The sequence below is a fragment of the Haemaphysalis longicornis genome, unplaced genomic scaffold (assembly GCF_048455015.1).
Source record: "Haemaphysalis longicornis isolate Haplotype H1 unplaced genomic scaffold, Haemaphysalis longicornis Haplotype H1 scaffold_1, whole genome shotgun sequence".
Taxonomy (NCBI): domain Eukaryota; kingdom Metazoa; phylum Arthropoda; class Arachnida; order Ixodida; family Ixodidae; genus Haemaphysalis; species Haemaphysalis longicornis.
The window spans coordinates 376,475,356-376,497,255 of record NW_027526203.1 but is presented as its reverse complement, the minus strand read 5'-3'; the positions used below and the strand labels follow the sequence as shown (position 1 = coordinate 376,497,255).

The window sequence follows — 21,900 nt, the reverse complement described above, 5'->3', positions numbered from 1 at the left end:
GAGAGAGAGAGAGAGAGAGAGAGAGAGAGAGAGAGAGAGAGAGAGAGAGAGAGAGAGAGAGAGAGAGAGAGAGAGAGAGAGAGAGAGAGAGAGAGAGAGAGAGAGAGAGAGAGAGAGAGAGAGAGAGAGAGAGAGAGAGAGAGAGAGAGAGAGAGAGAGAGAGAGAGAGAGAGTCTGGTTAATCAAGCTTGACATAAGGGTTGCCTTGTTCCTTGTTTATAGTGGGTTCGAAGCTTAAAATATTTTGTGTTTATATCTATGATTTTTGTGGGAGCCAGATTGCCGATTGGTTTGAGCGTATCTATAACTCTACTATTACAGCGAATGTCAGATATAACAAACTAAATTAGTGTCCCTATACTACTTCGTTATAACGAGGTTCGACTGTAGTGTGTAGTTTAAGGCTGTTGCCTTATAGTAGCGCTGTAGAACCAGGTTGTAGTTCTTAAAGGGACACTTACGCCAAATCTTTATGTTCTCTTTTGTTGCTTTTATCAATGCTTAGTGGCTTAGCAATCCTGAAAGACCACTTTAATACTTTTGTGACTGCGCCTATTCCCATCAATAGTATGTTTTCGATGAATACAAATTCAAATTTTGGCACTCTCCGGGCGTTTCTGGACAGCTAACTCCATCCAAAGAGTAAAAGAGGAAGTATTTCATCAGTTCGCTTTCAAGTTCCTTTTCTCCGCCGTAAAGTGTGGGGGGGATTTTTAAACTTCCTTTGCAGTCGGGCGCACATGGTTTCGGTTGTGGCGTCGATGCCGCTTGCTGATGCTCCACGGAAACAACAAATTTTGAACGATTCCGATGAATCTGAGCTGTGATCTCTGGATGATGGTAGCAGCACAGACATGTCAGATGACTTTGATTTGTCAGTCTTTGGTACAGACGGCGAAAGTGCATCAAACCGCCCCGGAATGTCAGCAGGTATTCACCGGCGAGTTTCGCTTTCTCCTCGCGTCGTTCTGTCGCTGCCGTGCATTGATGTAAACCTATCTGGCCTCTTCTAAAGGTCACAGCTCTTATCTGCAGGGTGTTGACTTCGGTCGGGGCGGGACCACGGAGCAAGATAAACAGGAGCGCCAGACTTCGCTCTCTCCGGCGGGCTCTTAATGTCCATCACTCGCGGAGCACAATGTAGATGGCGCAGCAAATGGGCGGCCGGCTAAGCGGCCGGCGTTCCTCGTGCGCCGGCAGGCGCGTTGGAGGAACGCATTCCGTCGGCTCTGTCGTCTGCTTCGGCGATAATAGTTTTGGGCACGGACTGCTTTGGGCCTGCTTTGGCGCCGCTTCGCGTATTCCGCGCCTGCTTCGCACAGTTGATTAACTTGTTCGACAGCACCTTCTGGGTAACCTGGACCCGAAGGAATTGAGTGGCCGTACGGCAAAGATACGTTAAGGATTGGTTTGCATGGCGGGAGAACAAAATGTAGAGACCACATACAAACATATGGCTGCTATACAAACACTACCTTTTGCGCAGTGCTTGCCGAAAATGTGGCTCCGTTTTGTAAATTTGTGAATACCAATTTGGCTGTGTTTTAACAGGTTTTACAAAAGGCGAAAGGAGCAACTGGTTCTGATCACTAGCGAATATAAAAGTTCCCTCAGCTTTCTCGCAGTTCTCCAACTTACGTCCAAAACAGAGTGTGCCTAGAACACGGGCCGGCACTTACACGCTCGTCAGAAAAGAACAAATGCGATAACATCACCCACTCTGCCCGCGACGTAGCAATCTGCTCAAGATCAAGTCCCTGACAGTGCGGTCTTTTCACATGCCTTCGTTTCGCGATATTTGAATTCGTCCGGACCCTATATCTCTGTGGTGATGACTCGCCAAAAGAAAAGATTTGACGAGCCGGTTGTTTTGCTGGTCAGCCGCTTAAAGAAAAAAAAAAAAAAAAACGCCGGAAACCCTTGTAGGCCAAAAAATTGCAGCCATACAAATCGCAGCATTTTATTTGGAGTCCGTGGCATTATCGACGAGATAACACGACCGTAGAGCGACAGTGAACATCGGGCGGTAAGTTGCGGCATGAGTTGCAATGAAGATTGCGTTTGACATTCTTGGGTTCCTTATTAAGCTGACAGTGTTTTTGTATACTTGATACAACAGGGCAGCCGTCCAATTCAGTCATTGGCACAGAAATGTGCATCATTGCCGTTTGCCGATGGAGACTCCGGGCGACCCTTGCAAGCGTTGTTCATGCGCAGAAGCACAGAAGCAGCATAAATAATTAAGCACGTGGCCGGAGACCGGGCTAACAACAGAGGGTAATCTTGGCACTGCATCGATTCGTTGTAAGCAGAATCACACTAGACTGTATATTGTGGCGTTCCATATCACTCTTGCTCATTCTTCGGTGCTTCTGAAGTCGTCGTCGTTCAGTTGCGTCTTACATCTGCTGGGTTAGTACAATATTTTTAGTGGGTCTTCATAATGTCAGAATAAACGTTCCCTGATAGGAAATAAGCGATCGCCATGTATGCGGTGGTGTGCGATTATCTGCGCCGTCAATTGCGGCCGCGCACGAGTGTTTAAATTCCGCGCGTGCACGCATGCCTCCTGCTTAGTAGGACAGGCATAAGACAGACGTCGCTGTGAAAGAAAAAAATTTCCCCGCATTTCCCCGAGGGGAAGAATGTGAAAGTGCGAATGCACGAGTTGAATTTGCGCGGTTCGGTAATGTTCGCGAAAGAGAGATCACACACACACACACAACTACAAAGAAAGAAAGATGCATTTATTCACAGACACCTATTTGTGTTGTCGTTGTACTTGATTGCTAGAGTGGATCTCAGCTTTGAAATTTCGTGTCAGTACTCCTTTAAGCGGGTGCATTAGCCCTTCTCACGCCCGATTCCTGGCCAATCCCCCACGTGGGTATGTGCCATGCACAGACACCTATCTGTGTTGTCGTTGTACTTTATTGCTAGAGCGGATCTCAGCTTTGAAATTTCGTGTCAGTACTCCTTTAAGCGGGTGCATTAGCCCTTCTCACGCCCGATTCCTGGCCAATCCCCCACGTGGGTATGTGCCATGTCAGCGGCCAGGCAGCGCGCGCCCATCTCCCCCCGTTGCCAAGAAAGACGAGGAGATTCCTGGCCAATCCCCCACGTGGGTATGTGCCATGTCAGCGGCCAGGCAGCGCGCGCCCATCTCCCCCCGTTGCCAAGGAAGACGAGGAGCGCGCGCACCCGCAGCTGTTGCTATGTGGACGGACGGCGGTCGCCGGAATTCAGGGTCGCTTATAAAGTGCATTCGCACTTAAAAGATGCCTCTGGGGAGAGCGAAGAAGGGAAGAGCCATGTACAGAGGCACAGCGACGAGAGGGCGAACAAAGGAGGAAGAGAGCAAAGGGAAAGCTGGGCGGCCGGCGGCGTGTGGACATTATCGGCCCGAGCAAAATATTTTTTCTGGGCCACAGTCGGCGCTCCTCTTTATATCTTGCTCCGTGGGCGGGACCACTTACCGTCGGCTGCACAGGGGAGCCAGTCTTTGTTTCACCGCGTCGAGAAACTGCTTCGCCCGGTGGCATGATTGGTGCTAGTGCTTATATTTTTGTATATATGTAAATAAATTTTGCATGTACAGAGCTCATATTTGCGGTGTTATTCTAGAAGGGCCGAAGTGTAAATTAAATTTTTTTTGTTTATCCTGTGCAAAGTAGCTTTGATATTTTATTAATTTATTTCTTTTTGTTACTTTTTTGTTTTGATGATTTTTGATAATATTTGTAATAAATCTGTTTGAAATTATTCTGTTGGAAAGTCCTAACTTGTTACTCTTTTGTTTTGATGATTTTTTTATAATATTTGTAATAAATCTGTTGTTTGAAATTAATTCTGTTGGAAAGTCCTAACTTTCCTCTATCATTTCATATTTTATACTTCAACATCAGTCATTTTCTGTAGCAAGAAAAATATATTTGTTGAACTACCCAAAAACAACTGATTTTTCCATGGTCACGTAAGTGTTAACTACTTGAGTGCGCGATAAATACTTTCATGAACTCCCTGAAAAATCATGTTTCCATTTCAATTGCTTCAATCTCAGACAGCACATGTGACAGAAGGACGCAACTACCTCAAAGTTTTGCGCAGACATAAAAGAGGACGGAGGATAGTGGAGGCATTGTTTTGACCTCACTGCCGCAGAAGCTGATCTGCCTGAAGGGGTTTAGGCCTACCTTCACAGTGGATATTTGATAACCACTTTCACTGGAGGAGTGGATGGCGCCTTACGTTGCGATTCTAGGCCATATTATAGCTCTTTTCCTGCATGTGGGGCATTGTTTTCTCCAAAAAATACTATTCTGTTGAGTGGGGCCAGTTAGCTGTGGCTACCTGCATAAGTTCGGGATTGCTGCCAGTGCCATGTCGCCGCTTGCTGAGCCGAGCATGTGAAGTTACGTCATGACTTTCTACCAAACGTTAGGGACATTCGTCTATGACACCTTGTTTTCCTTTCTATGGGGGGATGCCCTGCTGGCATAAATTTTCCGTGTGCCACTCCCCAAGCTGTTTTGATTACTTGTAGGGTTAATGCGCTGACGCAATGCAGGTGATGAGGTGTGCCGTAGTGGAGGGCTCCGGATAATTTTGACTGCCTGGGGACATTTATCGTGCGCCGAAATCTTGTACACACAAGCGTTTCTGCTTTTCGCCTCCATCAGTAAAGTGGCCGCCATGGCTGGGTATCGAAGCCGCGACCTCGTGCTCAGCAGCACACCTTAGCCACTGAGCCACTGCGGCGGGTCCAAGCTGTTTTGCTGGCACGATAAACTAGTTCAAATTAAAATATGTTGCACGCCTCGACCGTTCATACTTCAGCCATTCGACCGTTCATATTCTGTTGAGTAAATAAAGGAAGTGAACTGTTTAGTAATATTAACCCTGAAAATTGGTGTCAGTACCCCTTTAAAGGGGCCATGCATACAAAACATGAGTTCGGTTTATTCAAAAGATTGCCTCGTTAGAATCATACTGACACCACTTTTAGCAAAACTTCACTCAAATAAGTTGCGACCCAGTAGCTCATTTCCCGTAGCAGAACCTATGATGCAGTGATGCTACCGCTGCGCCAATTGCGCCAAACTGCGCCCAAGTGCTCTGGCTGCTACATCCTGCTACATTTCCTCTCAATTTGGCGATTCTGCACCCAACCTGCGCCCACGGTTGTACTGGTTGTACGCCGACTTTCGGAAACGACATCGCGGTGCACCTGTTTTCAGGACGCAATCCGAGCCAAGCCAAGGCAAACTGGCCTTTGTTACGATAACGGCAATGATACGTTTTGCGGCTGGCGCCTCGTAGGCGTTGTGAAATCTCCCTACCATAGACTCTTAATTCCGTGCAGTGCGCTTCGCACTTATTGGCTCGCGAGACCGGCTGCCGCCGTTGCGACCGTCCGCCTCGCGGTCTTTGGGTCGCGATATGCGTCGTGATATGCGTGCCGTAGTTGTGAAGCTCGGCAACAACGTCAGGCGTCATGAAAAATTGCTGTACTCGCTCGCCAACGCGCCCCGACAGCGTACGCGTCGACCGGGTGCCTGCGGAGTTGGGCTGGAAGAAAAGTAGGCAAGAGATGAGGACGCAGGAGTTGTAGTTGCAGTGGAATCTGGGTGATACAAATTTCGGGATGATACGAATTTCTGATAAGTCCCGGCGAAATTGCACTGTTTGAAATGGGAAAAATTTCGGGTCTTACGAACGAACCTGCGGTGCCCGGCGGATGATAAGAACGAGTCGGCGAGGCGCCCGACTGCCGAGCGAGCAAGCTACGGCGAGGTACGGGCTCTCTGCCCTCTTTGTCGCTCTTTCTCCAGGAACGGCCAAGCTTTTTTCTGCTCGCGAAAACGCGGCGCGCACTCCACAGGCACGCTGACGCCGCCTCAAAACCACCCGCACGCTGCGCGGGGCGCGGCCGGCCGCGGCAACATGGCGGCGGTTTCGGTCGCGAAGTTGTGCGGGGCACACACGAAGTTTCTTGTGCGGTAAATAAGCTAATAATGTGAGCGAAAACGGTGCTATTAAACATCATCCGCGCCGCTAGTGAAAGCGCCCATGAAATATCTGTCGGGGTGCTAAGCCTAAACATCTCCGGCGGAGCCAGCTGGCTGTCTCGAGCGCTTCGTAACTGCCGTCATGAGGCGCATGCCTTCCCATTGGCGCAAGTCATCAGGCTCCTCCCACTGCCACGCGCGTCGCGCGTAATTTTCTGACCGTGGGCGCCGAATTGGCGACGCGGGCGTGAAAATATAGCGCGCACAACGCCGACGCGCACGAATCGCGTGCAAAAACGATCCTGTAGTGCATGGTTTCTCAAAGTGGGTTCCGCGGAACCTTGGGGTTCCGCAGGCCCCTTGTGGGGGTTCCGCGAGCCACTGATAAATTTTCCCTGGTTCCGCAGTCGCAAAGCCTTATATGGTGAACTTGAGGTGCGATCGATCTAAGGAACCTCCATTACTCACGCCCGAGTGTCAGTAAGCACATCTCGGCGCATAGCAGAAACGCGCGAGCTGCGCAATAAATCTCGCCAGCAGCTTGTAGCCAGCCAGACTCCGAAAACGGGCCACGTGGTTAAACTATTGCACTAGAACCTCGGCCTTATATTACCCCCATTCTCATTTCTCCTGTTTGGAGATAGGTGCCGCTAGCGTACGCATTCGCGTAAAGTCGACGGGGAAAAAACGATACCCTTGCTTGCTTTTGAATTTATTGCACGTTAATGTAGCATGAACGGAATGAAAAATGGCGGGAGGGGGGGAGGGGGTTCCTTGGCACTTAACAAAATTAGCAGGGTTCCCTGGGACCAACATGCTTGAGAACCCCTGCTGTAGTGAGTGAGCTGGGGCACCACGAGTGAGTAGATGAAAGTCCAGAAAGGACCGCTCGGTGACAAGGAGGTTAAAAAAAAAAAAAACTGGAAAAACGTCACGGATTTTGTCACGCGAAAGTAAGAAAAGAAACAATCGAAAACCTGTTTTAGTGCTTAATTTTTTGGGCTGTGTTGTTCACACGAATTTCGGATGAGGCGAATATTTTTCCGGTGCCGCGAGATTCTTATCTTCGTGATTTTACTGTAAACAGATGAGGATTTACAAAGTGCAGGGGGGAGAAAATAGCATGCAAGGGCAGGAAACGGTGACATAGTTCGGGCCGCGCGTCGGCGAGCGAGTACGGCAATTCCACAAGGCCTGACGTTGTTGCCGAGCTTAACGAGTACGGCACGCATATGACGACGCCCGTCTTAGATTTCGCATAGAGTTCATAGAGGCATAGAATTCCCATACGTGGAAATTGAAGGTGAAATGTGCGCATGTGGCCTCACAGAGAATGACATATATTCTCGGGGTTGGGGGGGGGGTACTAATGGGCTACCTTGTCATTAACGGAGGCGTTTTGGTTGCTTGCCGTAAACATGTCGTGAAGGGGCAAGATTCAGCTAGGTGCTGCATGTTGGTTGCCAGAAATGGCTGCCAGCTGCCTTTGTAAACAATAGCGCTGCTATCGGTGGCTTGTCGTTTTAGACCCTTATGGCGGCAGCGCTGACGCTGCTTAATAGTGATGCATGTGCAACACGGGGAGGAGCGTGATGTTCAATTATGCACTCAAAGCCGTGGCGCTACTGATGTTATTGGCCAGTTCTCCCACGATAGCCTTCGAATAGTGCTCGATTTGACATAGCATGTTCGTTGTGACGAGCAATTTTTAGTTTGTTCATAGTAAATCTTCTACTGTGTAAAAATGAGAGCTTGTTTTTTTTTTTTTAATTTTTGTTGTGCAGGCCGCTGCACAAAGTTCAATACAGACATTCTTCAGGAGACTGATGAAAATGGGGACAAAATATCCGTGTTCTGGGTTCTTCTAACTTTTTATTATCGTTGAAGGGCGTGCTTTTAGCGATTATCTATCATGAATGCAATACGTGTATTAAAATTGCTTCTATAGCAGCAAAACCTGCTCCGAAAGCTGGTTTTGCTGCTCCGAAACACATTTTTGCCTGCTCCAAAAGGTGCTCCAAAGCGGCCTAAGCCGGTAGCATCACTGTATGATGTCATATGTGCGAGCTCTGCAATCGGCTGAGGCTGGCAAAAGCGAACACAAATTAGGCAGTGCTTATAAGCTTGCCAAACAAGCTATTTGCACTTAACTTTAGGGCATATTCTTTTTATAGCAGCAAGAATGGTGGGGTAAACAGTGGAAGTTACTAAAGTACACATAACGTAGAAGTACTGATGTGTACTGCTGTTGGTACTGCATGCACTATGCTTGGTTTAGCTGCACAGCACTGCGGTCGTTTGGGGTTGTCTCAGATGACACTGGCCAATTGGCGTAAGCGACGGCGTCTTAAGCGACCACATTTGTCGAGTCGGCACGATGTTTTACGAAACGATTTTCTACCTTAATAAAAACAAGCCAGGTACAAATACGGTCAAAAACAAAGCAAACACAAAAAACAGCCTGCTGCAGTATGCCGTTTAGGTTAACGGTAAAGAAGGCTTTGCAGCAGCTTGAAGACCTGTTCTTGTGATGTCATTGCAGACGTTGTTCAAACACGATTTGGCAGGAGAATCAAACTTTAACTTAAATTGATTAATTTCTCAGTGAGAAAACGTCGTTCGCTTCCGGACAAGCACTGGGGGCACTATAAAACGCAAAATTTAGAATAAAACAGACTTGTATTTTGTCTGCATGGCCCCTTTAAACAAGCCTCCAGAAATGGCTGATGCACGGCGAGCTCTGCGTAGGTGTTTCGCGTCGCTTTCGCCAAGGACGTGCCGAGCCGACAGAGTACCCACTGGCACCGTCTCCCCCTTTCAGATCGAAGCGGACGGGGGCCGCCTGGACCGGGTGGATGTGCAGGAGGTGCTGCTGGAAATGCGCAAGTTCCGCATGGGCCTGATCCAGACGCCCGACCAGCTGCGCTTCTCCTACCTGGCCATCCTGGAAGGCGCTCGAGCCCTGGCCTGCTCCAACCAGGTGGGCCCGTTGGCCGGGCAGCCGCCGAAGCAGGCGGCCGAGCGGCTGGCCAGTCGGAGCCCCGAGCGAAACGGCATCACCGAGGAGAGCTCCGAGTCCGACGTGACTGACTCCTCGGACGACGAGGACGAAGCAGACGACGAAGACACTGTGGGTGGTGGCAAAGACGCCAGTGAGAACGGTGGTGGACGGGGCAGCAGGCGGGCCTCTGATGCCAGTGCCAGGGACTCTCCACCACCACCGCTGCCCCCGCGGCTCAAGCGCTCCTCTGAGGAGAACTCCAACAGCTCGAGCGAGGCCAAGGAGCAGGCGGCAGGCGATGGTGATCCTGGTCAAACCGAGGCGTCGCCGAGGAAAAGGTGCGTACGCCTACTTCCCCCTCCCCCTCTCACCTGTCACGACACCTCTGGGAAGGTGGTAGCGGAAATGCTAGTACTTACAATGCGTTGTTTGAACCTCCTGGCAGAAATTCCTTGGAACACTAATGAATTTTTCTTCCTTGTTTTTTATTGAGAAGGCACACTTGCAGCAAAACAACCTTTCTTTTACTGTTTTCGGTTGCGCTGTTGCCTTTTTACCATCACGAATTAAAGTTCAAACTCGCTAATTCAAAGTGCATGTTCAAAGCTTCAAGTCACATTTGCTTCCAAAAAAAGTGTGGCTTGAAATGTTTCCCTTAGCCAAACTTTTTGCTTTGGATGACTTTAGTGGTAAACCTGCTTGAAGACGTAGGTGTGAAATTGCACCTATGCCTTCCAGGTCTATGTCTTGCACCTGTTAGGCGTAAGTGCAAGGGGCAAGTTTGCAGCTCCCCACGTTGCCAACCAGACCATTCAGGTGGTAGCTGGGCTTGGTCTGTAGCCTTGACTGTTGCAAGGGGACCCTGGTTCGCACAGGCAATCTTGAGCAGCCTTCTGAACGAAGGAAAATTGCTATAAGCGTTACTGCAATGAATTTTGGAAGGCTTCAGCTCTTATAGTTGCACTTATAGTTGCAAAATGGTCAACCGCAAACAAGAATGGGATCAAGCAGAAGTGGGCACCAGCCAGAAAGCAACAAGTTTTGCTTCTTTAAGGTGCTTCTGTGGCAGCAACAAGTGACACACTTGCTACAGATGCGATAGTATTTGTTGCTGAGGAAATGTAAGTTTTTACACCTTATTGGTATTTTAATTGCACCAAGTAAGTGAAAAACAGCTCTAGGTGGCAAAATAGGGCCCTCAATGAAGTTTTGTTCACTGTTATGGTATGCAGAAAGGTGAATAGGTTGAGAACACACGCAAAAAGAACCGCCGTCGAATTCGCTGTTAGAGATGTGCGCAAGATTTCTCCGGTGCTTTTTGAGGTGAGGTGGAGGGGGTAGGCGACAGTATGCAGCAGGGAGGCGGTTGCACCTATTGTTATTGGCACAAGTTGTCTGCATGGAACTGTTTCAAAGCTGTTAGCTCGAGCAAGCCGACATTAGCTGCTACATTTGCGCTTGCAAGGCAGGGAAGTATGTCAGGTGGCTTTCATCAGAGCTATGATGGTCCCAAGGAGAAAAAAGAAAAGCACCTTCTTTGAACCACCATTTTCTTGTTCTTTTTGTTTTCTGTTCCTTTTCTCGCCCGCCTATTTATAATGTTTCTATTACCTCTTCGCGTTCCAGCCCCTGTATGAAAATGGGGAAGTACAACGTAACCTGTAGATTTTGTTGTCTTGATGTTTCTTGGCAAAGCATTTCCTGATTTAAAGGGGCCCTGAAAGGCATTTTGAGCACACTAAATGAACTAGCGCAATCGTTAGATTGGGTCGTCAACGTCAGCTGTGCCAAGTATTACTCTTTTACGCGCAGCGGAAAGCTCACACTTTTGTTGCAAAGTTTGTCGCTTTTTTCTCACCCTTCCCTTCATGTTTTTGGACGCCGCCATCTTCACATGTCTACATCATCGATTCCCATATGTTCGTCATGAGCTAGACATCCTGCTATTGGGCGGCTTTTTCACGCACTTCCGGCAAAGAGATGAGTCGTCTGCTCAGCGTCGGCTCGCCGGCTGATCTGCCGGCGGAGTGCCGGAGTGCTTGGACATTTTACGACAAACGAAACAAGTGTAAACAAACGCTTAACCGTTCGTATTGAATGCAACACGGCCATAACACGACATGGATATTCTCTTACCGGAGTACCTTCCCTAAAGAAAGCGTTGAAGCCCCGTGGCACTTTCGTGCAATCGCAGAGAACGCTCTGAGCCGAATGCCCGGGTTTGACGGATACATTTTATTCAACTTCATAACAAACCAGAGATGCGTTTCGAACGAACACAACGTCACAACATGCGTTGCAAGTCTGAACCGCGATTGACAGACGATCGGTTGCTTCCTCCTGCCCGTCGTAAATTCGGCACTCACCTCGCGCCTTGTTTGCGGGGACGAACAGCAAGTCACTGAACTCTGGCACGCAAGCGTGAAGGCTTTTAGCCAGGCACACTACACATACCCCATGCGAGGTTGAGTCGTTCGTCGTTCGAGAAAGATAATCCAGACCATGGGAAGCACTATCCACCCGCAGAAGTACAACGTCGCACTTCATCGCGAAACGAACGCTACACACAGGAGGCGATGCACACACACACACAGCTTCGGTCGCTGCATTGGCTTAGCTGCAAGCTTCGTTCAGACAGTCAGCGATGCTACGACGATACAGAGCTGCGTGAGGGCGACGTGCTAACCACTTCACGTATTTAAAAACACAGGGGCAAAGAACTTGGTTCATCGGAAGCAAAAGATCTTTCCTCCATTATTGTGCCTGAAATATACTGGCTAGTGTTGCTAGTGTGCCGAGGGCGGGCCCCAGGCGGGCGCCGGGAGCGATGCACGCGGCCGGCTGCCGCTTGGGGCGCTGCCGTGCGGGAGTGTGCGCGTTCGTCCGGCCCGAGCAGATCGCGCGGTTGCCTCCGCGCTGCGTAGCAGACGGCAGGGGCAGAACTTTCCAATCCCGCTTGCGACGAAAGCGAGCGAAAGCGACGGGATTTCTGTCGCGCGACGAAAATTTCTCCCGACAGTTCGACAAACACGATCGTCGCGCGACAAAGCGACGAAATTCCCATCGCTTTCGCTCGCTTTCGTCGCAAGTGCGAACGGGCCTTTATGCGCAATCTCCGTCCCACATAAAATAAGCTCTTGCTTGTCGCCTGAGCATACGGTTGATATGTGACTACGTTACACTGTGCTTGCGAGTGTATTTAAACGATGTCACTAGGTTTTAAACGCAAGCGCTCGGCGTGCAGCTTTGTAAACGCAAGCAGCCTCACGTACGCACGCTATTTTGCTGCTAATAGAGAGTTTTAGTACAGCGTTTGTGCCTTTGCATACGCTAAACGCTAAATTTTTGCGTCCCGCTACGTAAACATCGCGAGGGGAGTTTTAGTAGAACGTCTGATCAGTTTTGCGTTGCGACATACTAATGCATACGGCGCCATCTGTTAAATGTTTTCCGAAATGACTCGGCGGCTGATCTGCTAGCGGAGTGCCGGAGTGTTTGGACATTTTACGACTATCCAAACAAGTGCAAACAAACGCTTTCCCGTCAGTGTTGAATGCAACACATGGGTGCAGCTTGTCAGAACACGGGTTCTCGCTGCTCGAGTGCGGCGTTGGTTTGTTCTGCGCCTTCCCGTTCATCGCCACTGATAAAGCAATCCGATCCGGCGCGTTTTGTGCACGGGTTCTGTGTCGGTTTAAAATGTTTTTTTTTTCACATGCCGCCGGTAGTAGGAATTACAACCGCCGCAAAATAAGACCCGGCACCAGCGGGCCCACATCTGAGACCGCGCTTTTTGGATAAACAGTGCGCGGTGTACCAAAGGGAATGAGCGCACGATTCTCCCTGCGCGGCTGCGTATACGTACACCGCGAAAGGGCAAGGCCAGGCCGCACACATGCGGCCAGGTCTTTCGTTCGCTTTTCCAGCCTTTAGAGGAGTGTCCATGGTGTCAACAAAGATGAAAAAGCCGAAAGAGCTGGCCCGTAGCAGACGGCAGTCTGTGGCAGCGCAATAGCGGAAGTACGTCACCGCTGAGGAGCGAAGCATCATGGGAGGGGAGGCCAACAGAGAAGAAACAGTTGAAAGGAGGAGGAAATACGGCGCGACGATAATGCGCGGTTTTCGATTTACGATTTCTCAGCTAATACTCATCGCTTTAACAAAATTCTTGCAGGAGGAGATTGCTAATACATTGCTTTATTTGGTTACATGTACATCCATGCATCGGCGGAAGGCATTTCAGGACCCCTTTAAGTGAAGTGGCTGCCTTTCTGGCCTCCTGTCACAGTTAAGGCGGCAGGTTGGGCTAGTTGGTGGCGGGCATTATAAGACATGGTTACGAAGAAAACAGAAACAAAGACAAGAGGAAGAACACTGGACGACTGTTACAAGTACATACATATAGGCGAACATGTTTCCCAACTACCAGCCAGCACAGAGCATCTCAAATCCCAATGTAGTTCAAGTTTTGACCTCCATTCTGAAGTGCGAGAAGTTTCTGGTGGAAGCAACCTTCAAATGCGTTCTAGCACGTGCATTTACAGCAGAAGAGGAAGGCTTGAGTTGGGAGGTATTGGAACTAGAGTTTGGTTATTAATTTCTTACATAAGAAATAAATTAGGCATATTCCTTATGAAAATTGAGACAAATGGTAAACGATGCTATATTCGCATAGAAATTATCTAATGAATCGGGAGGTTTTCTCATCGTTTTCCACCCCGCTTTTTTTGTGTGTGGGTGTGTTGAAAAGTAACATCGCAAATCGCGACCGAGGCAGCAGTGCGCTCTATGAGTACTTGTAAAAGCTACGTACCAAAACCTGGCATAGTCGTAGTTCAGCTGTTACAGGCACGCATGGTCGTGGCTTTTTTCGTGGGCCTTTAACCACTTTGCCATAAATGCGGGACGTGTATGGTTAACACGTCTCACAGTTGTCATGATCGTTCACGTAGAGCAAACATCTTGTGGCTTAAATTGCGCAACATATCAAAGTCAAGTGTTGTTTATTGGAAGTTGCCGTCCCTTGTTTGTCATGGAAGGTTATTATTTATTTGTTCCTCTCGGTGTCAGGGCCCGTGTAACTTATTTTTTAGGGGCTGCAAGGCAGGGGTGGAACAGTTGCGCCATTTGTGCAATTGAGCGCCAAACTTGTTCACCTGTGTCGTCCTGCGCCTAACCGCCTCTATTGCACCAAACTCGTTTATCAGTGCCATCCTGCTCCAAAGAGCCCGAATAGAGCCGCCAGATACGACCGCCATGATGCCCCGTGCCCGAAAACTTGGCTCAAACATTGTGTTTTCGGTTTCATCAAGGTTGTGAGCAGCTATGGAAGTTGGCTTTTGCGTAGCTGTAAGGCTGCAAGCACTACACGCTTTCTGTGCCTTCACTTTGGATATATTTGTGGCGCATTTGGATGGTTTTGTTTGCCGGGGCCGGCCGCTGCGCCACAATCAATGGAAAATGACCAAAAGGGAATGAAATGTTTTTGTCTTACATCGCAAACACATAGAAAACAGAATAATATTCGCATGAAAGGTTGTAGTTTATTGGAGGTGAACTTCAATTATCAAACATTTTTGATTAGCGTAGCTGCATGTCTTGAACAAACAGAGTCTTGGATGCTTTGCCCTCGCTTGTTAATTCGGTTCACCTTTTTTTGTGAGGTAATTACTCATTTTTGCCTGTGCACTTTGGTGTTAGCTTTGCGTGTGTGGAGGATGGTCCAGCATTAATTTGCCTTCTAACACGCTCTCGTTGTGTCGTCTACGGCGTACGTTCGTCGACTCGCAACCCCGTGATGGGCGAAGACAAAGCTATGTTCTGCTTCGCACGCGCTGAAACCACTGCTAGATGGAAAAATGCCATCAAACGCCTTTTGTTACGGAATGCCACCGTGAGTTCACTTAAAACTGCCGTCTACCAGACACCAAGTGAGGCCTGTTATCTGATCCCCTTCGATTCTGCGCGTTGAGGTTTGCCCTTTGAATGGTGATAACGCAGCGCGCTCTCCGGGGCCGAAGGTAGACAACTCTTCATATTGTAAATTTCCAGATGTATACAAGAACTGCGTTCCTGGTTTGGAGTAGGTTCTAGCACGCGGTAGAACTTTAATATAGCAGATAAATAGATTAAACTTAATTGGCAGAGTGCTGGCGCGGCAGCCTGTGCCAGCCTCCTGCTCCAAAAGGCCTTTCTGGATGCTCCATGCCCGCTACAAGTGACAATTTTGCCTTCTCCCAGGACTGCTCCCAAACCCATGTGCCCTGTTCCACCCCTGTTACAAGTGCTGCACTTTTTTCATTGCTAGCCCGCTTGCCTTAGATTGCCACGGCACTGCATGCACCGTCTCATTGAATTGTCTGTGCTTCGCCTCGCTTGACACTTCCTTGAGAGGGTGGGGCTTCAGACCTCTATTGCCAAGGCAGCCACAGCCAGTGAAGGGGCTGCGTGTGCATGAACACCTTTTGGGTCCTGCTGTGATTTGGCATTTTATGAATTGAGCAGTTTTAAATGTTCTGGGATGTCAGGAGGGAGGGAGGGATGCAAAACTCTACCAGTACAGTCCAACTTATTGGTACGTATTTATATTGCGGTATTCTATTGCTGTAGTTGCAAATTCGGGGCCAAAATTCCTCAAAACTGTAAAAGCAGTGAAAGCCTAGGCGAATGTTAACAGAATTGTAAGCCACAAAAGAAGTGATGCCAAGCAGCTGAAGGGTTATCACTCTGTACACTGTCTACTATATATGCTATGTACGAAAGTATGACTAAATCTAATCGATCCCGCTCATACAGTGTACTAGAATAGAGAGGTGTGTCGTTTGGGGCCGATTAGAGAGGTCCCTTTTGTGACGGAAATTTATACAGAGGAATTCCTGTTGTAAGCAGCGCCCCTGGCAGCCGCTGCTTACCAGTTGGTTTCAGAAGTTTTGTTTGTTAAATTAGTCCTTATTTATTGCCCTAAATAGTCTTATTTCTTTATTTCATGATATGAGGTTTTATAAAACCCGTCAAATAACTGTTTAGTTTGATGTAAAAAAACTTGCAGGTGGCGCTGGCTGCATCAGGAGTTTTCTGGGGAAGGCCTGCGTTCCATACAATTTTTTCATTGCAAATGGGACCCGCGCTCTTCATTGGTTTTTCCCCGCACCTTCTAGTACACTGTAACGCTCAGACCCATGAACATAGGGTACACATTGGAATTATGAAAGGTTACTTGAAAGTGGACTACGTTCATGATATTAGCCGAGTGATTTGCTCAACATATAATGATCTTCTGCTCTTAGTTGAAGCCATGGCATTCATGGAAGGTCTGTGAAACCATGTCTTAAAATTCTTGAGTCATGACACGGAAAAGTATCAGTGCATTGCGGCGTCAGAAATCCATCAAAATCGTATTCCTAATCAACACGCCACCAGAGAGTTGATTCCACTGCGCCCCATAGCAGGAGTGCAGTGACAACATATTCCTGGAGCTAAACCATCACAGCAGGCGGCTCGTGATGATGATAAACAGTGAGTACAAGGCAAGAGCAGCGCTCACCGTGGTAAGCCCCGCAAATCGCGCGAGTGCATACGCCCCTCGAGACAAGGTGAGCGGGGCTCGCATTGAGTGGCACTCGCACTGGCCTGTGGTGTGCGTGGTCTGCGGGGCTCGCCGTGAGTGGCACTTGCACTTGCGAGGGGTGAGCGGGGCTCGCCGCGAGTGGTGCTCGCATCGCACTCGCAAGTGGTGAGCAGGGCTCACTGTGAGTGGCACTCGCACTCACTCGCACTCGCGCTCGCCAGTTCAAAAGGATGGCGAGGCTCACTCACCACTCACTCGTACTGAGTGGTGAGTGGGGGGCGTGTGAGTGCACTCGGGAGTGAGCCTGCCGACCTGAGCACACCATTGTCCCAGTAGAGGAAGATGTAAGAGCAAGACATTAGCGAGGAGCAGGGTGTCATTGTCCCTTAGAAGGAATGGGGCTGTGAATTCACAGGATCGTCGACATAGCCTGGTCCTTGCTGACCTCAGGACCATGCTGTGTGACTGACGTATGTAGTAGGAGCAGGTTTTTGTTTGGAGCCATGAGCACCTAAAATTGAATTACATTCAAGCACACTTATACCGATGCCATTTATAACAATATATTGGATATAACGATGAACAACTATGGCACCGTCCACTTTTGTATCCATTCTATGGTAAAATAGACCGCTTATTAAAATGCCTCAGTGCCGCGCTATCGGATATAACGATTGAATTCGGTTACATTGTACACCGAAAATGCGAGCGGCCACCGGTTCTCCGTGCCAACGGCATGCTATGGGGGCCACCCCACGTGGCTGTGCCTCGTGTCCCTTCCACTCCTCACAAAACGGGTTGACTGCACCTCTTGCGAGGAAGCGAGAGGAGGGGAGCCGTTCGCTCACTCGCATGTTCTTTCTCCATTTTTCCGCGGAAGGGACGTCAGGGCTGATGTTTGGATATGTCTTAGTGCCTTACTGAAGAGGCAATCGTTGCGCTGATGCGTGCTGCGAACAGCAGTGACAGTGACAACTCTGACGATGGGGTTGCGTAGCCTACGTAGGTAGTCTCTTTGCAGCAGGCCCAATGCATGATACAGTCCAACAGGGTCTTTGTTTCCGCTGAGGACCTTTCGCTCAGTTAGGTGAATGCTCTTGAAAAAGATGTGCGCCAGCCTCGCGTGAAGCAAACAAATCTGACCGACTGTGGCTTCTTTTCTGCAAATAAGTAGCAGCATGTCCTTGCTTGCATGCGAATAAAATGTTTTGATTTTTGTTTTGCCTTTTTTTGCAACCCGCTTATAACAATGATCGGTTGTAACGATGGAATTTCCTTGGCACCTGGATATTGTTATAAGTGGACTAGACTGTAATTGCCTTGGAGGTGGCTCAGTGGCTAAGGCAGTGTGCTGCTGAGCACAAGAGTGGAGGTTCGATCCCGTCCAAGGCGGCCGTTAAAGGTTCAGTTAATCTGAAGCCCTCTACTGTGGCGCACCTTATGGCCCAAGTGTAGCTTCGGTGTGTAACCCCCCTTCCCCGTTTTAAATTGATATGGAGTGGGCTGTATTTGGGGAGCACTTTCAGATAATGAACAGCTGCTTACCTTTGTCACTCAAGGGAAAGGTCAGTTGGTGTATGCCTTCAGCGATCCTTTACTAGGCAGAAAGTTGAGACCCTGTTACTCAGGCCAGTCCAAAAAGTGGTGGAAAGGAAGATTCCGGCTGTCATGTTTAGCAAAGAGCAAACAAGGGGGAAAAGTATTCTGGCTTAAATTAAGAGAAAAAAATTGCATTTGAGCAGGGTATGTATTACGAAAAATGGGCAACGAGTGAACATCAGCAGCCAGGGGGAAGCTGATGGGGCAACAAGTAGGGAAAGGCAGAAAACTCGGTGAAGGGATGCGGTGTAAAAAAATGTGAGGACAAAGAATGGATTTGGAGGGAGCGTTATTGAAGCAGTTGGAAGTCAATCGGAGAGGCTGTAGTCTTGCAGTGGACATTAATAGGCTGATGACAAGGATATTTATTGCTTTTACTGTCTCTGTATTGTCTCTATACAGTAGAATCTCGATGATACAAATCTCGCGGGACCACGAAAGATATTCGTATCATCTGAAATTCGTATGAACCAACATAGACCAAAAAATGGAGCACTAAAAAGAGTTTTTTTTTTTTAATTTCTTTTCTTTTGCGTGAAGAAATCCGTCATTTTTTTTTTCTGCTTTTTTTTAACCTCCATGGCGTGGAGCAGTTCTTTCTGGAGCGCATAAAACTTCGCACTCACTCGCGGTGCCCAAGCTCACTACACGCCGCAACAGTCAAGGCGTGAACCGCATGGTGCGTTTTTGCACGTGATTCGTGCGTGTCGGTGTTGCGTATGCAATTTTTTCACAGCCGCATCGACAATTCCGCCCCCCGCGGCAGCTTTTTGCTTTGATTAGAAAATGATGCGAGAAGCACGCGGCACTAGGTGGAGGCTGGCCACTTGAGCCAATGGGGAGGTGCGTGCCTCACGACGGCAGTTTCGAAGCGCTCGAAACAGCGGGCTGACTCCACTGGAAATCTTGGGAATAAGTGCAAAAGACGACACGTAGAAAGGAACACAGGACGACTAACCACATCGTCCTGTGTTTTTTTTTTTTTTTTTTTTTTTTTTTTTTTTCGTTTTTCGCGCTTATTTCCAAGATGTATCACCAACTCGCCCAACTTTCAATCGTGTTCCACCGGAAATGTTTAGGCTTACCACGGCGGCTCTTTTACCACACAAGCAACTTCGTGTGTGCCTTGAGTGGCATTTTAGAGAGCGGTTAGAAGCGGTTGCTCGAGTGCCTGGCACCACTTAGCGGCTAAAGCCACTGCCTTGTTGCCGCCGCCGGCCGCGCTGTGCGCAGCATGCGGGTAGTTTCGAGGCGGCGTCAGCGTGCCTGCAGCGTGTGCGCCGCATTTTCGCAAGCAGAAAACAACAGCCTGGCCATTCCTGGAGAAAGAGTGGCAAAGAGGGTACAGAGAGCCCGTACGTCGCTGTCGCTTGTTCGCTCAGCAGTCGGGCGCCTCGCCAACTTGTTCATATCACCCGCCGGGCTGCACAAGTCTGTTTGTAACTGCCGAAATTTTTCCCATTGCAATGAATGCAATTTCTCCAGGACTTCTCAGAAATTCGTATCATCCCGAAATTCGAATCACCTAGAATCGCATCATCGAGATTCCACTGTAGTCGCTCCTTGGGCAAATTGCCTAACGTGTGCATGTGCCGTTCTTGTCATGGTAGTCTGCACACAACTGCTGACAAGCACAGTTTATGTTGGATTATAAATGATAATAATGTTTAAGCATCGATGCAGCTCAATCTGTGCTCACCAACTGCGCATGTATGCGACCTCGGTGCATGTGCATTAGGCATAGTTCATGGTCAGGAAGTGGGCTGCGCTGAATAGTGAATGATATGTTGTTTTCAGCTAAAGCATCAAAACAGCATGTGTATGATCTGCTTGATTCTATGTTGCCTCATTTAATCCATTTGGGCCCACGGTACTTCATACGTGTTTGCTCATTACTTCAATATTTATTTTTCTGTAGTTCCTAATTTTGCCTCTAAGAGGTCAGCCAATGGTCCTAAAGTAACAAGTCTTGCTTCCTATGCTGAATAGCTTGTCTACCAGGGGACAAAAGTTGGCAACTTGCCTTCTTGCAAACCGTTGTGGTTCACGGTTCAACATTTTCTCTTAGGCACAATAATTAACATGTCTGGCTAGCTTTTCTTGCGAGAAACCAGGAACAATGAACACATATGCTGCAAACTCTCACTTTCCTGCAGCTTTCATTCATTCTCTATATGCTACGAACAAGTAAATGTTAGTTTACTTTTTGTAATATTCCGGGCCTTGGTGCATGCACAAGGAGTCTGCTCCAGATAACAGATATTGATATTTATTTTGAAAATGACATTTGCTCTGTAGGCTCATTGAGGCCTACAGGTGGCCACATGTCAGATATTGCCCCCAATACCAAAGAATACGTAGATGTGGTTATACAGTCACCGACCGATTTTTCGGATGCCCTGTTTTTTGGACCTGCCTGAATATTCGAACTGTGCTGTGGCACCGTCATGAGCTCCGTAAAGTCAATGTATAACACTGACCAAAATTTCGGACGTTTGAAACCCTTGTGGCCTGATTTTGTATACTTTCTTTAAGTCGCGAGTCAGAAGCTACCAAAAACACAAACATCGCAGCCATTTTGTTTTCCTGCAACCTCGGACCCGCGTTGCATGCGTATTGCCAGCTGATCTCGCATTCAGCCTCGATAGCAGGGACCGCTTGGAGAACCGTCCCGACAGCTGTATGGAGGAAGGAAGTCAGTGGTCAGTCGTTTAGTTGCACATGGTTAGGTGTGCTGTTTGCATTGCCGCTTCAACGACCGATTGTGGTTTCATCGCCGATGTGCAAGCTGGCCAATTGGTACGGCAACGTAGCACTCCGCAAAAACAGATTGACGAATTTTTCAAGCAGCGCATGGTTGAGCATGGTGACTTTTTTGTGGAAATTTGTTTTTTCGGACTGCCTGATTTTCTGGACGTTACCTCGGCTTCTTGAGGGTCGGAAAGTCGGTTGGCGACTGAATACTCCGGGTATGTAAACGAAGCTGGCAATGAAAACACATGATAGTGATTCCAAGGATGTAGTAAGTGACGATTCAGATAAGAAAATGTTAAGTTTTCGTACTTACAACACGAAGTACTTTCTGGGGAGTCTAAAGCATTTACTAAGTAACTCTTCTTTAGGCAAATAAGCCCACTGGAGAGACGAACATTATACTGGTGAGCAAAAGGAAGTTCTTAGGGCCTGCACTGAGTGAGAGGCATCCTTATTCCAAGATGCCTTGGTGTGGCTGGCCGTCCGGGCCCGTGCCACCAGTCAGCGCTGGTCCGAGAGCTTGGAGCTGACCAGGTCAGCTGCTCATAGGTAGGGCTGGGATTTCAGGTTAGAGTAGGGATACGTTGGCACTCCCAAACCACAAGGTATAGGATGCCAGCAACAGGGCAGAAGTTCACTACACTGGAGTAAAAGTCAACGAATGGTTCACCATGCCATCCCGACTTTTTAGCTGGCAAAGGTAGCAATTGGCAAAGGTGGCCCTAACTTCACCTTGTAACTTCGACTTATGTTCGAAAGAACCTCTGCAGTGTTTGGTGGGTGGTTGTGCAGGACATTCGCAAACAAATATTCTGCCCAATTTTTAATCATGGAATATGGAACCACACCAGACCAGCACCGATGCAAGCTCATTCTTTGGCATTGTCTGGTTTGGTTTTAGCTCCAACTTTTCTGCTTGCATGCTCTCTCCAAAACACTAAAGGTGTACTTCGACACTACTTGGGGGCAGG

At 48.5% G+C, this 21,900-nt stretch overlaps 1 protein-coding gene across 2 annotated transcripts in view; it reads left to right on the top strand.

The window, feature by feature from the left end:
* LOC144155122 (tyrosine-protein phosphatase non-receptor type 1-like) overlaps positions 1-21,900 on the top strand; it is an 87,263-nt gene that overhangs the window by 21,696 nt on the left and 43,667 nt on the right. For both annotated transcript variants that reach the window (XM_077686377.1, XM_077686376.1), the window contains exon 7: positions 8,830-9,347. In XM_077686377.1, coding sequence (XP_077542503.1) covers positions 8,830-9,347 — 518 coding nt within the window. The remainder of the gene's footprint in view (positions 1-8,829; positions 9,348-21,900) is intronic.